A 16587-nucleotide genomic window follows, 5' to 3' on the forward strand; every position below is an offset into this window, starting at 1 on the left:
CTTCCCTGCATGACACACACGCCGCCGTCACAGCTGAACCGAGATAATTGAGTCGTTGCTGCCTCGCAGGGGTCAACACGACACTCCCACGGCATCTATCCGAGGCCGCGAGAAACTTGTATCGGTCGACGATGAGTGAACTCCTGGGGGCTGGAGCCATGTTATGTTAGACAGTGCGCTGTCCACTGTCATGGTTCCGACTTTTGCAGCGTGGTTGGCCGGACACGTGATTAAGCAACGGGAGTTCTTTTTTTTTTTGTTTTTGCGGTAGCAGCCGTGGGGCCGCCCTGGAGATCGACTTGATTAAGCACCAGAAAATTTTGAATTGGTAAGCAGGAGTATCGAATTGCTTGTCGCCTTGGCGATCGAGATCGGGAGATAGTGATTAGATGCTTGTTTGCCATGACTCCGGACTGCTGTTGGTACTAGGATGGTACTACTGCCTTTTAATACTGGCACAGTTGAAAATAAACACGAAAGAGACCTTGTCTTCTACTTGGCTCGCTTCATGGTTAGAGTACTTAATACAGAGGGAGATCGCTTAGCAGCCTATTCTGTCTATTTGTGCCTACCAATAAATTCTTGTGGCAATTTTTTTAAAATCAAGCGACTATCCATAACGAAAGAACATTGTTCGCTGCAGAGTTTTAGAAAGAGCAAAATACATCAGAGGTACCCAAACTTGACTCTCTTGTCCGCCTCCATCAGAGGTACATATGAATACGCAGCACTAGTAGAGAACATGCTTTTTGTTCAGCACCCCTGGGAGCAATAGTTCGGTTTTAAAATGAGCCGGGACCAGTGGAGGGCATTGGTCCCAATTCGTTCGGCGCGGGATGACCCCACCCTCTGGTCCCGGTTCGTTTGGGGTCTTTGGTCCCGGTTTATAATACAAATCGGGACTAAAGGGGCTGCAGCAGGGCGTGGCAGACCGTGTTAGGCCTCAAAACCCTTTGGTCCCGGTTTTCCTTACCAACCACAACCAGGACCAAAGGCCTACCCTTTGGTTCCGGTTTGCCTTACCAACCGGAACCAAGTGCCCATCTGCCTCTACATATACTTTGCCCCTGCCCGAGTGTGAGCCACACTTAGCCATTTTCCACTTCTTAGCACAAGAGGGATGTATGTTGATTTGCCCTCTTCATATGCACAAGAGGTGTTCGATGAAATGCCTACGAGGTTTTACCACTTGAGTTCACACAAAACAAGCCACACTTAACTGTCTTTTTTTCTTCTCCATCGAGGTTAACAACTTTATCCTTCCATCTGTCAATGATAAAATGCATGTGTATATATATACATCGTTTCACTAATTATGATGTTATGTAATGGTTTCTGATAAGCTTAATTATATCATGCAGATGAATCGGCAATGGATGTACATTGACCGAGGCTTTGACGAGTTCACTTCGGGCCTGAGTAATTTTATCGCCGTGGCTGAGGCAAAAAAATATGGTGGCTTTATGTATTGTCCATGTTTTGACTGTAAGAATATCGTAAATTACTCTTCCTCAAGTACCATTCACAGCCACCTGCTGCGGTCCGGTTTAATGCCCCGGTACAATTGTTCGACCAAGCACGGAGAAAGAGGGGTTATGATGGAAGATAATGAAGAAGAAGAGGATGATGACAGCTATTCCCTGAATACGGTGATACTGCAAAGGGGGGTTGTTTTCCATCATAAGGCAATGAAGACAATGAAGCAGAATATCAAGAGGCACCAGATGAGCCTGTTGATGATCTTGGTCGGGCCATTGCTGATGCAAGGAGAGAATGTGAAACTAAAAATGAAAGGTTGAACTTCGACTAGATGTTAGAGGATCACAACAAATTGTTGTACCCAACTTGCGAAGATGGCCAAAAAAGCTAGGTAGCACACTGGAATTATTGCAATGGAAGGCAGAGAATGGTATCACTGACTCGGGATTTGAAAAGTTGCTGAAAATAATTAAGAAGCAGCTTCCAAGGGGTAACGAATTGCCCGCCAGTACGAATGAAGCGAAGAAGGTTGTCTGCCATCTACGATTAGATGTGCAAAAGATACATGCATGCATTAATGACTGCATCCACTACCGCGGTGAGTACGAGAATTTGGATGCATGTCCGGTGTGCATTGCATTACGATATAAGATCAGACAAGATGACCCGGATGATGTTGAGGGCGAGCACCCCAGGTTGAGGGTTCCTGCCAAGGTTATGTGGCATGATCCTATAATACCAAGGCTGAAACGTTTGTTCAGAAATAAAGAGCACAACAGGTTGTTGCGATGACACAAAGAAAAACCGTAAGAAAGACGAGATGTTGAGACACCCTGCTGATGGGTCCCAATGGAGAAAAATCGATAGAGAGTTCCCGTACTTTGCAGAGGATGCAAGGAACTTAGGGCATCTCCAGCGGCGCGACGCAAACGGACGCTGGGTGACCGTTTGTGTCCGCCGTGACCGGAAATGCGTCTGGCACCACCTCCAGTGGGGCGATGCAAAGTGATCGGGCCGTCCGCGGAGACGCAAACCTGGCCCAAATATGCGCCAGGTTTGCGTCTCCACGGTCGCGGAATCTGTCCGCCTTGGGTGCATCCGGGCCCGGTCGGCAGTGAGTAAGTAAGCAAACGATTTTTTTTTCATTACTATTGATTGGCCAAAAGGACCATCTTTACAGAGATGGTTAGTCGAGTTAACTTAAAACTACAACGGCTGTACCTACTCGCCTTCGCGGTGCCTACACCGGCCTCGGTTACTCGCAGTCGCGCGCCCTACTACTGGCCGCCGGAAGGGCCGTCGTCGAAGCGGGAGCGCTTCGCGCACGCCGGCGAACGGACATCTCGTCCTGCCGCCTGCGCCGTTCGACGGCCTCGGCCAGGGAGCTGTCCCACAGGGCCGCCGCCTGGGCCACCGCCACCTTGGTAGCCACCGCCTCCGCCGCCGCCTGGGCCTCCTCCTCCTCCGCCGCCACCTGGACCGCCGCCGCGTCCTCGTTCGCCTGGGCCGCCACCTGGATCGCCGCCACGTCGGCGATGAAGCGGGCCCTGTCCCTAGCTGCCGCCGCCACTGCTTCGTCCCTGGCGGCGATGGCGACCTCCAGCTCCCGGTTCTCCTGCTCGACCCGCGCGGGAGAAGGGCCCCTACGCTGGAGCCAAGGGCGGATCTTCTTGTGTTGACCCTAATGCACATGCATCAGGGTAAGAATTTTTTTACTACTACTTATGAGCTAAATTAGAGGTAGTGCATCAGGTTAGGCATCGAAACGTGCATCAGGGATGCAGAAATATAAGTAAAAAAGGCTTTAAGCTTAGCTGTGCATCAGGGACATGTTCTCTCCAGCTCCGCCCCTGGCTGGAGCGAGTCCAGGTCGGAGCACATTAACCCTCGAGCCATGGCCATCGCATAGTTGTGGCCTTCTTCCTCCGCCACCCAAGCCTGACGGCGTTGGGCGTCCCCAGCCAGGGACTTGAAGGACGCGAGTAGAACCCGCTGGTCGTCGGCGCACTCGAAGCGCCTGGGCACGGGGGGGAGCGGGGTCGTCGTCCGCGATGTCGTGGATGACGGCGTCCGCCGGAGGGGCCGCGATGGCCGCCCGCGCCTCCGCGAGCTCGGCCCTGCCGTTGGCGAGCTCGGCCCTTGCGTTGGCGATCTCCGCCCTGGTCGTCGCGAGGCGCCCTTCCGCGCGCTCTGCCGCCACCGCCTCCGCAACCTCCGCCTCCGCCACCACCGCCTCCAGGTCCAGATGCTGTGCCTCAACGCCGGCGGCGGCTACCTCCTCCTCCTCCTCCGGGTGGAGCTGGCGACACATGTGAACAACGTGCTCCCAACTAATGTGGTCGGCCATGGATGAAACGACGTTGGCGCGCAGGGCGTTTCCCGTGCGCGCGAAACACCGGCGAAACTTGCCAATGTATTGGGCACGCGCGGGAACGATCGTCGTCGTGCGGGAACAGTTAATCGCCGGCGGCAGTCCTCGACGGGATGTAAAACGCCATTAGCGAGCTTGACGCTGTCCCCGGTTAAAAAATGCGTCCACACCGTTGGAGGTACCCCAGATGACGTGGGCACTACCCTTCGGGTAACCCACATTACCCTATCCTGTATTGACTAATTGGAGGCCCATGAATACACATGAAGGCGAGATGGGCCACTAGGACGGCGCACCAGAAGGTTCCTTGACGGGCAAGACAAGGAAGCGATCGAACAAGGAAAGATCGGATCTAAAATTACTGTAAACCTAGTCGTACTCGGTGAGACCTCTTGAGACCTGGCCTCCTATATAAAGGCCAGGAGAGGGGCTGCCGAGGGACACGATCAATCTTAACAATCTTAGCCAAAAGAAGCTTAGAGCTAGGTCACCTTAGCAATAGCCATGTCGACGAGATCTCAGCCGAACTATTCGGCACCCCATTGTAACCCATTATCATCATAATCAAGAACAGAAAGGCAGGACGTAAGGGTTTTACCTCATCGAGGGCCCCGAACCTGGGTAAATCGCTCTCCCCGCTTGTCTGTGAACCGATGTCTCGTGTCAGCTTGCAGGATTCCATCAACCCTAAGCCCCTATCAGAGGGCATTGGCGAGGAGTACCCTCGCAAACAGTCGCCCTGGGCCACATCGCGTCCGCGGGCCGACGCAAACGGACATTTCGGACGTCCGAAATGTGTCGGCCCGCTGGAGATGCCCTTATGGTTTGGTCTAAGTACATATGGCATGAATCATTTTGGAGAGCAGAGCTGCAGCCATAGGACCTGGCCTGTGACTCTTTGTATCTATAACCTTCCTCCTTGGTTGTGCATGAAGCGGAAGTTCATTATGATGTCAGTGCTCATACAAGGCCTGAAGCAACTCGGCAACGATATTGATGTGTACCTGAAGCCATTAGTCGAAGAACTTCTACAACTATGGTCCATAACAGGTGTACCTGTGTGGGACGAGCACAAGCAGGAGGAATTAAACCTACGAGCGCTGCTTTTCGTAACCATCAATGATTCGCCTGCTCTCATTAACATTTCAGGACAGTCAAACAAGGGATACAATGCATGCACGCACTATTTAGATGAGCTCGAAGGTGAATATTTGGATAAATGTAAGAATGTCGTGTACCTGGGGCATCGTCGGTTTCTTAGGCATACCAATCTCGTAAGAAAGAAAGGCAAGCATTACAACGGTGAGGCAGATCACCGGAAGAAGCCTGCCTACCATAATGGTGTTGATATATTTGGTATGGTAAAGGATCTAGAAGTAATATTTGGAAAGCGCCCTCGCGGACGGTCTGTTCCGAATGACGCTGCCGGACACGCGGCCATGTGGAAGAACAAAACTATATTTTGGGATCTACCATATTGGAAAGTCTTAGAGGTCCGCTCTTCAATCGATATGATGCACGTGACGAAGAATGTTTGCGTGAACCTGCTAGGCTTCCTGGACGTGTACGGGAAGACAAAAGATACACCAGAAGCATGGGAGGACCAGCAACGTACGAAAGACCCCAAAAAACTGCATGAGACAGATAAAGGACGTCATTACTCCAGCTACGCTCTTACAAAAGTAGAGAAGGACATATTTTTTGAATGCCTGAGCAGTATCAACAGTATCAAGGTCCCGTCTGGCTTCTCCTCCAATATAAAGGAAATAATAAATATGGTAGAGAAAAGATTCCAGAACCTGAAGTCTCATGACTGTCACGTGATAATGACGCAGTTGCTTCCGATTGCATTGAGGGGGTTCTACCGGAAAATGTTCGACTGCCCATTGTGAAGCTATGTGCATTCCTCAATGCAATTTCTCAGAAGGCAATCAATCCGGAAATTCTACAGAGGTTGCAGAATGATGTGGTCCATTGTCTTGTTAGTTTTGAGCTGGTCTTCCCACCATCCTTCTTCAATATTATGACTTAGGGATATGAATAGATATGATACCTTTGGTCCCGGCTTTATATATTGTAAACATGCATTACTTGTATTGTATTTCATGACAATGTCTATATATACATGACGATGTTTGTGGTTTCATGAATGATGTATGCATAGCAGAATTGAATGAATAATATAAAACCCTGAAACTCTATCGTGGCAGAGAAACGCTGCCCCACCCTAAACCTCTGCCGCGACAAAGAAACGGTCATTTTCTCTGCCGCGGCAGAGACCCTCCAGTCCCGGTTCGTCTCACGAACCGGGACCAAAGGTCCTCCACCACGAGCCCCCTGGCCGCACCACGTGGCGGGGCCTTTGGTCCCGGTGTATATTTGAACCAGGACTAAAGGGTTGAGCCTTTAGTTCCGACTGTTTGGTCCCGGTTCAAAAACCTGGACTAAAGGCCCAAATGAACCGGGACCGCATGCCGTTTTTCTACTAGTGCAATATACGGTAACTGAAGATGGCGCACAACTCATATCGGTCACTCGCGTGGGTAGAGCATCGTATTTTGCTGACGTGGCTCACATTTGACCCCATATGTCAGCCACCTACCTCCACACAAACTATTTTTGAATAATCAAAAACTAAAAGGGCTAAACTAAAAAAATTGACAAAGAGATAAGGAACCAACGGGCACCGGAGCGCCTCCCTCTCCTAGCACCGGTGGTTGCTCGTTATTGCCTCCGCCTCATGCCGGGCTCGTGGTCGGCGTGCCTCCTCCTCCACACCAGCACCGGCGGCTGGCTCGCATCCTCCTCCACACTAGCGGCCGACGCTCCTCCTCCTCCATACCAGCACCAGCGGCCGGCGAGTATCCTCCTCCACCGAGCGCTTCGCTCCGCGCCTAATGGACCGTCGGCGACGTGGATATCCTCCCGGAGTGCGCTAGTGGTTCTCGATTCCGGCTATGCTGACTGCCTCGGCCTTGAGTGAGCACGGATTTGATCCCCATCCGAGAGAAAGGAGCGACGGCAGCGCTAGGATACGAGTAGGAGGGTCTAGCGACCGACGGTGGTCCCCGGAGGCAGGCTTGGATGTGGACTCAAGTAAACTGTCGCGCACTCAGAGAGCAACAATTGAGCAGGGTGAGGAATCGCGGCAGAAGGTGGGCACCGGCATCGGGGACGGTGAGGCTGAAGCCATGGAGGTCGAGGATGGTGTCGGCGCTGCAGGAGAGGGGTTGACACGGCGTTGCTCACCGCCGATGGGGGAGCAACAGTAGGCCCGCTAACTGCCACGTCAGCAAATATCCTGCTATATGACTGCCCAATGACCGTAGATGTGCCTCTCAGTCGTCTTTAGTTACCGTATACTACTTTTTTCTGAGTACAGTGACTGACACAGGCAAGGGAGCCAAGTTTGGCTTCCCCCGATGTATTTTACTCTTTTTTTTTTTGAAAAGTTGAAGGGGTCTAGAAGGACCCCAATATATTCAGCACAAAGGTGGCAGGTACATTTTGCAGAAAAACCCAGGAATCACTCGTCCTACAGAACCAGGTATTTGAAGATAGGGCCTTTCAAATTGTAAAAATCACCCTACAAAGAAAATTAAAAAGCGATCAAGTCCACTGGTGTCTCCACCACCGGTCGCCGGCGTCCTCAAGGCGTCGTTGCCGAGGATCCGGAGCAGTATGCTCGACAAGTCCATTTCTAACGAAGAATCGAAGCCATTGGTCGCCTTCAGATCACCGGGGACACACCACTTGGTGAAGAGGAGGCACCGAGCTCCAGCAGTTGATTCAAAGCATGCTCCGCTGTGGAGGTTGAAGATTCACCGCCCTGCCGGCAGAAGATCGCAAAAGCCATGATGGCTCTTGCATGGTTGAGCTCAAAGACATAGCACCACTCAGGCAACAGCCTGCACCGTTTGGAGGTCGCCGCACCATCTCCTCCTGTCCCAGCACCTCCATGGCGAGACAGAGATGGAGAAATGTTGCAAATGAACCCCATCCGACAGCACTGCCGGACTTGCATGTATCTTGTCGGAGCAAAGAGGATCCATCTGCTTCCCAACTCCCCCTCGCCACCAAGGCCGGCCGAGAGAAGGGCAGCAACCAGGCACACCAAGATTCCACCGCGGCCGGCCGGGAGAACTTCCTCTTCTTGGCCTCCATACCACCAACAAAGATCTGCTGCCAAATCATTGGAGAAGGTGGCTCTGCTCCTCCTCCCACTCTGCTCCACCCATAGGAGCCCAAGCAGCAACAGAACAACCCTACAAAGCCATGGATCTGGCGTCGATCCAGGCCACCACCTCCACTATAGGTCATACGCCCAGAACGCGGCATAGAGCCGAACAACAACTAAAAAACAAGGAGATCTAAACCTAGACTACTCCGGCGCCCATTCAAGGCCAACTCCGGCCAGCTATTCCGACGGAGCAGCGCTCGGAGGCCCAGTCAACAACCGGAAGCCCTCAAGAGAAATGTAGACGAGGGAGAGCGGTGGAGGGGGAATGATGCAAGATAGTGCATCTTTTTTTTTCACTCTTTTAGAAATGTAAATAAAAGTGATGAGAAGAGGGGACGCCCTCAGTTCCGCATCAAACACCCACTACAAGAGAAAATATGGCAACACTACAGAGCTAGAGTATCGGCAAGTACGAGGTAACCATCATGTTACATGAACACACAAAAGAAAAGATCCTAGGATAGACATAGAATAATCCAACACGAATACAAGGTCACCGCTCTCCCTCGTCTACCATACACCACTATACCTCCCTCCCGTGTCGTCCCCGCGTGGCGGCCGGGAGGAACCCTACCGCGTCGCCGCCCTCCCACCCCATCTCCCCCTTCCCTCCCTCGTTGCCGCCAGGGGGCGCGGTCAAGCAAAGCCTGGCCAGCGGCGGCGGGGATTGCATCGTTCCCTCGCGCGCGGGGGTCGAGCGCGGGTCGCCTTCCTCAGGCCAGGGCGTGGCCCTATCGTTGGGGGCCTCGATGGCAGTGCCTGGCCTCGGCTCGACGATGACATGATGGACGACGAGGCGGTGGTGTGCCCTGCCGGCGGCGGAGGGAGGGGTGAGACGGGCTGCAGGGGGAAACCCTAGGTCCCCTTCTCCTCGCCTCTCGGCGGCCGGCGGTGGAGGGCTGGCGCTCGGCTGCGGTGGTGCCCAGGCTTGTGTGGTGTCTCTGGACTACGCGATCTGCTCGGTGTCTCCGGCGGCAACCATGGCCAGCCTGGGATGGTCGCTGGCGTGAGGGCTCGACCTGAATAAAGGCGGCGGTCCTAGGGTCTTTCTTGGGCGAAGATGAAGACCTACCGGAGGCCTGGCCTTCATGATCTGGCCGGAGTGTTGAGTTCGGGAAGGCGCCGCCGACGAATGTAACAGTGCTTCTATTGCCTGGAGTTTGCTGGATCGGTGGTATTCGTTTGTGCGCACCCATGCTTTTATTCCGACCGTTTGATTCTGGAGGAGCTGCGCGAAGCTCTTTTCTGTGTTGACACCAAGTGACAGCTGATTCATGGTGAAGTCAGAAGAAGAGAATATCCCGAAGCCCGGATTGGAGGACTAGCTAATGGAGGTTCAAGTCTTTGCGCTGTTGAGGGGCTTGCTTGGTGTTTTGGACTTCGCAGCTGTGGTATAAAAGTGGGGGCGACATCACATGTGAAGTTCGGAGTCTTACGTTTCAGGGTGAAAACCCAAGGTCTGGCCTTAACTGGTTGTGCGTGGCAATGTCCTTGTTGAAGGCATTATTTTGAGAGCGGAGACTATCTTTAGGGTGAAAACCTAAGATCTTTGATCGGGCAATGACGGCACTGGTGCACGGTTTCCTTCTTGGAGGCGTCGCTTTTGAAGAGTCTGAATTTCAGGTGTTGTCTTGGTGGTGGATGTATTACTGTTGCTAGGGCTGGGATAATGTAGCGGGATTTTTATTTCTTAGTTTTTTTGTGTGTGCATCTGTAATGTTATTAGGGCATTGCGTTGTTGCAGAGGCTGGGTGTAACTAGTATCATTTGATATTAATATATTCCCTTTATCGAAAAAACGAATACAGTATCACCAAAATACAAAGCCATCACCATCCAAGCAGCTGGTCTTTGATCATGGACCAACAGTTTCGAGAGAAGATGCCACGATGTTGCCGGTCATCAGCATCACTTGCTGCGCTCCATTCTCGAGCTGCTCACTGTCGTGCTCCTTGTGCAAATTTCGTGGCACTCGTTGAAAGAATTAAAAAGCTCGTACTTCAAGATCTCGTACCTCGTCCTTCGGATCGCCAGTCGGCTCCTGCTCCATATGCGTATTTGTTTCCAGTCCACGTCCAACGAATGAGAGACGAAACAGGTGACGGAGATGCAGAAAAACACAGACAGACAGCGAGAGAGATATCTCGAGAGCACGAGACTTGTCTGCTCGACAATAGGACGAGGACAAGGGGGAGCAAGACTTTCGATGGCAATCACTGGAGCTTGGTGGACTCACCAGTCACCATAGTAGTAGTATCCTTCTTCATGCTGAATTTGGTTTCAACCAAAATATTCTTTTGCAGCAAAGAACTCCCAGCAGTGGCACACAAAAGGCAAAAAAAAAGGCATGTCTGATCCACCCTCAGTTAGGCATGTGACAGTTGCACAATGTTTTAAGTTACAATGACCAAGGACTTCCAATTAAGTATCTAGTGGTTATTGCATTTTAAGGTGCCAAGACCTTCCAAACGAAGGCATGTGACAGTTGCACAATGTTTTAAGTTACAATGACCAAGGACTTCCAATTAAGTATCTAGTGGTTATTGCATTTTAAGGTGCCAAGACCTTCCAAACGAAGGCATGCCTAGGTTTTAGTCATAAGGGGGTTGAAACTATAGAGCCCCAGTTTAATTGGAATTCGCTGAACTGGAGTCATCATGTTGAACGGTGCAGGCTTCAGTACTTATTACCAGCGAGGTAATGTTATTCTAGCTAACGTAATTCGTCGCAGATTTGCAGGAGTTAGCATTTACAGGGACTCAGGAACTCAGACTTCAAAAGAAAACATGAGGTTGTTCAACAGAACCTCCAGGTGTTTCGTCCAAACAAAACTCCAAACTGGGTGTGTACGTTTCTTCCGAATCACTTCCGCTTAGCACTCTCTTCCGCTCGAGTAAAGGCATCTGTGAGCACATCAATAGCCCAGTCCTTGGCATCCTCCTACAAGGGAAAGATGTGAAGATAACTCTTAGCGAAAGCGAAGATAGATCAAGACTTAAAAAGTATGAGGATTCCTTGCAGCCTAACCTATCAACACTGAAGCATGAAAAGAGGTGCGGGTAAGGAGAACAAGACAAATTGATCACACATGCATACATATATGGAAAAGTGATAAAATATGCATGCGCCTTGCTTTAACTGAAGGTATGTTTGAGTAACTAATGCCTTGAGAATTACTACATTCAGTGAAAAGATATACTGAAAACAGCAAGCGTGTTTCCCTATGCCAAACATATTGTTGAATAGAGAACAGTAAAAGAATCATCAATATAAGGCAGAGATGACGGGATAAGTCTTGGCATGAGCTCTAAATCAAAAGTTAGTATCAGACCTTAAAAAGGTAAGGAGATATAAGCTACTGAATTAGCTGAGGATGCAGGTAAGATTCAGATATTAGGAAAGAGGTGCCTTGCGGCCTAACCTATAAACAGTGAAGCATGAAACGAGGTGCGGGTAAAGGTATATAAAAGTGACAATATGTATAAGACTTGCTTTAAACTAATGGCATGTTTGAGTGACTAATGCCTTGAGAACTACGACATTCAATGAAAAAGATATACTGAAAACAGAAAGCATGTTTCCTTGAGATATCTCTACTACTATAGTACATGATTTTTTGAACATTTGAATCTACCTTCCTGTCCCCTGTTTTACCCGTCACTGGACAAATAAATTCGTCCATAGCCGTCGATTTCATTCAATCAAACGGCTGCTCTCTGCCGGATTCGCCACCCCTGATTTCCCGCCAACCTGTCACTGTGACGACCATTCTGGAACAATCTACAGCCCACGGTTCGTTGCTGCCTCTAGCCAAATCTGGAGCAGCTCGAATTCTTGCCAGCCACACTCATTCCATCTCGCGCGGAAGCATCGCCTGGCAACGCTGTCAGCTATACACAAGTTCTCTGGCCCGTCAGACACAACCACCTCCATCGGTCCAACCCCTACAGCGGTACAGCCTCCACTCCACACCAGCAGCACGTCAAGACAGCCTCTTACATCCATCTTACAGCTCCATCACCATCTCCTTGCAGGCTCGCACCAGGTTTGGAATTTCTTGACGCCTCATGTGTCCAGTCTCATGGTAGCTGTCCATCCTTCTATTACCGCCACAAGCCACAAGGTTGCCTATCTTTTCCCTTGTAAACGGTGATTATACATTTTCTTAAGAATATTGCACACGTTTCTTCTTGTAAACGATGATCAAGTGTCACTATATTAGCACAAAAGAAGTGGAGATTGGTCTGGTTGTACCTTTTTCTGGATTTTTCTGTTTTTTCTTGCACATAAGGTGTTTGTGGTTTTGTCCGAACAACTCTCTGTTGGTAGACCATAAAAAGCAATGCTTGCCAAGTTGTATGCCGATCGGACAGAGTATATGCCGCCCTTATCATGTGGCCAGGAGGCGAAGTCTTCACCGCCAAACTTGCTAATTGGGATTTGGAGGATCACTTTGGAAATCTCTTCCGAGAAGAAAAACCTCACCTTCCCCATATCCCAGGCTTTGCCGTCCTGGTTCAGCAGGAACTGAACCTTTGCATCATCTGATAGAGGGGTTCAAGACCAATCAAGTGTGGGCTCGGTGGTTGGTGATATCAAACAACTAGCTACTGGGTTTTCTACTATTTCTTTTAAGCATTATGGTCGTAAGCAGAATGTAGCGGCACATGTTTTAGCTCATCGTAGTAAGCCAGATAGATGTAATCTTTCCCTTTTTGTTGTTCCGGATTGTATCCGGAAAGAACTCTGTAATGACGTTTCGTAATCTATAAAGTGCCGGCATTCTCTAAAAAAAAACACCAGATCATTGCTTTCCTTGTGAGTTTTCCTATATTAGAGCAACATACAAATGATTTAATGCTTATACTATAGATTGTTGTAGAGAACACCGGAAGCTATCCGATAAGATCCAACAAGATACTCCCTCGATACTAAAATAAGTGTCTTAGTTTTGTCTAGATGCAGATGTATCTAGATCCACTTTAGTTATAGTCTTTATCTAGAAAAAGTTGAGACACTTATTTTATAACAGAGAGAGTAGAAGGCATTGATCCTTATATTACAAATGTTTACTAGGCAGTTTTCTGTTCAGTTGATATCCCCAACAGATCATGTCGTTTTTGTTTGAGATTTTTCTAAAAAGATGGGCCATCGTGCCTTATTTCTAAAAGAAAACTGTGTGTTGAACCTTGATCAGACCATAGAGGTCTTATGTCAATATTACATATGTTCGTTTTTACAACAGATAATTTTGTCTAACTTCTTAGAATCTCCTATAACTATTGGGGGAGTGAGGATACATGTACATACATAATACTTTCTTGATGTGTCTCATTCCCGATTCACTTAAATTAGGATATTAATTAAGAAGGTTATGTGTGGGTTGAAGCTCTTTTGTCACCGTTAGATTCTTTAGAGCTCATTTAACAGTCTCATATTTGTTTTGTGTTGCTTTTTCGAGGGGAAAATTTTAATCAGGTTTTGTCCTTGTGAAAAATACGGTCCCCAATAAAATATTTATATTTGTATTTGATTATAGAACAGTAAAAGAATCATCAATATAAGGCAGAGATGACATGACAAGTCTCAGCACAAGCTCTAAAGGAAAAGTTAGTTCCAGACCTTTAAAATGTATCGAGATAGCAGCTACTGAATTTGCTGACGATGCAGGTAAGATTCACATATTAGAAAAGAGGTGCATTGCGACTAACATATCAACAATGAAGAATTAAAAGAGGTGTGGGTAAAGGAGGACAAGTCAAATTGATCACACATACATAAATAATATATATGGAAAATTGATCCAATATGTATAGCCTTGCGTTAAACTAACAGCATGTTTGAGTGACCAATGCCTTGAGAATTACTACTCCCTCCGTCCCATGAAAGTTGTCTGAGATTTGTCAAAACTTGGATGTATCTAGATCCTTTTGACAGATCTCAGACAACCTTCATGGGACAGAGGGAGTACATTTAATGAAAAGATGTACTGAAAATGGAAACCATGTTTCCTTGAGATATCTTTTAAGCTACAGGTTCTACTATACTACTTTAGAGTAATGCCTATCACTCGAATCATGAAGTACAGTATATAACCAAATAACTGACAAGGACAAGAGGTATACCGCACATGAGTAAAATATGTAACAAGCCTGGCCACGGAAATGCACATGTGACAATGCTAGTTATAAACAACTATAGCAGTAAATTATTGTAACATAGCAAAGTGCAATCTACGGTGAATCATCAATAAATCTCTTTTCAGAATGGAAGTAAGACAGTGGATCAAGTAAACTAACTCTACAAAGACATAAAACACCATAGTGTATGAAAACGCATTGATGAGCTGATAATGAAGTTCTGTCAGACACTAACCAGCCGCATTGGTTCCCCTGTTCTTAAGCGGGCTTGTGGACGGGCTAACTTTGATTCAAAGGGAGTCCTTGGCCTGACTTCTTGGATTTCATCCCATTCTTCACGTGAAAGCATCCGCACTGTTCCCTGCTCAGGGTGACTATTCTTTATCTTGCGTTCTCTCCTTTCTTGATCTGTAGCTTCATGTTCCTACCCAAAAAACATGCAACTAAGATTCAGAACTACAAATTCTGAACACAAACAAGATTTTGCTTGAAATATACAAGGAAATATTGTTGACTAAGTTATTTGATTGACATACAAAATATGCAGTAGGTACATAATCTGGCCTCAAACAGCAAGTTTGATGATTACAAGACAAGGATGCACATATCTTATGATATCATGAAAGGTGATCATAAGGCTGCTAATGGCCTCGAAACCAAATTGAATCCAGCCCAGATCAATCGAAAGCGAATGGATGACCAACCCTAAGTCCCTAACCAATCCACCAAATTTACCCTGTAAGGCAAACTAAACCAACATAACTATAACAGTCGCAATTTTTCTAGAACAATCCCAAGTACTAGTTCGGACATTCAAGGAAACAGTTCTCTTTGAAGTTCTACAAACTGACGATACGTTCTCTCAAGCACAACACAATTTACCACATGAGTTACCATAACACAGTTTAAGTAGCATTGCTTGCGAGTCAAATCGGGTGGTCGCAGAGTTGACTCAAACCGGCAGCGGAGGAGGCTCAAAACCGGCAGCAGTGGCTACAATTGGGACTTGGCGAGCAGCGATGTCTTTTGCTTGCGGGGTAACGGGCGAGGAGAGACAGTCGGCATAGGGGGCGGAGGAAGCTCTGGCCAGTGGCAGCGGATGAATCTCTGGCCAAAGGTGGTGGTACAGGCCCTAAACCAAGTAGTTGACCCGTAATGATTCGTGACCCTCAAGACCTTTCAGCTCTCGGGTGCCATTTTTTCAGCAATGGGGTCGATCTCAGACTGTGGATCCAGTCCATGGTTTGAAACAATCTATGACCGCAGAGCTGCAGGCCAAACCAAACTAATCCAACCCAGACCGAACCACTCCACCAGCTCAGTCCATTCTGACCAATCCGAGACAAACTAAATAGAAAACCAAACGGAAAACCTAGTCTCAGCCCAAACCATTTCCAGTCTTACGATTAGTTCGTGAAATAACTAACATTAAATCTTACAGTATATTTTTTAACTAATCCACTAGCAGGGGGGGATAGTCAGATTGTAATATCAAAGAAAAATAACTACACCTGTATAACCAAAAACTAGACATGTCACTATTCTACCATAGATAGAAGAGCATTTCACCGACTAAAATCCTGGAATATCTCTTCGGTGAATGTATTCGATGCACCGTTGACAGCACTAGCATGAATGGACAACTCAAATACTCTGCTCGTTCCTAGAGGTTACATTTCTACAGGCTCATATATATCCAGTAACACACCATGATCCAGCTTAAGGTTTCACATATACACAGTACGCTGATAACATTATTAATTACTTGTTCAATCTTAAACGAAATAAACTTTATGTTCAGTCAAACGCATAGCAGCTACATCTGTAAAATAACCCTAGGGAACACCGCCATGGGGGTTGGGGGATACCATCATGAGGAGCTTGGTGAAGAGGGCCACGGCGGCGGCGGTGAGGATCATGGGCAGGGTAACGGAGTCGAGCCAGGCAAGCGACTCCGGCGTCGGCACGAAGAACTCGTCGCGCGCCGGGTCGCGCCGACGCCGCCGAGAGCGCTCCCGTTCCGCCACGCTCAGCCGGAGAAGATTCACCGTAGATCCCTCGGCCAACGCGGCCTGCCTCATGGCCGCTCCTCCCCGGCGCAGCACCGTCCGCAGCATCGCCGCCTCCACGCCCGCCGGCGACTCACAAGACGATGGGGGCAGTGATGTTTTGGGCTACTCGTTAGAAGTGAGCCAATGTGATAGCTGATAAGGCCCAGCTAAATATTAGCCACATTGAGGCCTACAGTTTTAGCCCAGGTTTGAGATTTGGTTTTCTTTCTTATTTTCATTTTCCATTCTTATAAAAACATTTTAAAGTAAACAAGTTCGAATTCATTTTAAATATAGGACAGAGTA

General features: G+C 48.4%; 1 protein-coding gene across 1 annotated transcript; it reads right to left on the reverse strand.

The window, feature by feature from the left end:
• Positions 1-10750: 10750 nt before the first annotated feature.
• Positions 10751-16350, reverse strand: LOC124654609. Its single transcript, XM_047193603.1, has 3 exons — positions 16099-16350; positions 14466-14654; positions 10751-11030 (listed from the first exon to the last, which is right to left on the reverse strand). Exons 1-3 carry the CDS (start codon positions 16345-16347, stop codon positions 10953-10955), a joined length of 516 nt encoding a protein of 171 aa, XP_047049559.1. The 5' UTR covers positions 16348-16350; the 3' UTR covers positions 10751-10952.
• Positions 16351-16587: the final 237 nt, after the last annotated feature.

The sequence above is a fragment of the Lolium rigidum genome, chromosome 5 (genome assembly GCF_022539505.1).
Source record: "Lolium rigidum isolate FL_2022 chromosome 5, APGP_CSIRO_Lrig_0.1, whole genome shotgun sequence".
Taxonomy (NCBI): Eukaryota; Viridiplantae; Streptophyta; class Magnoliopsida; order Poales; family Poaceae; genus Lolium; species Lolium rigidum.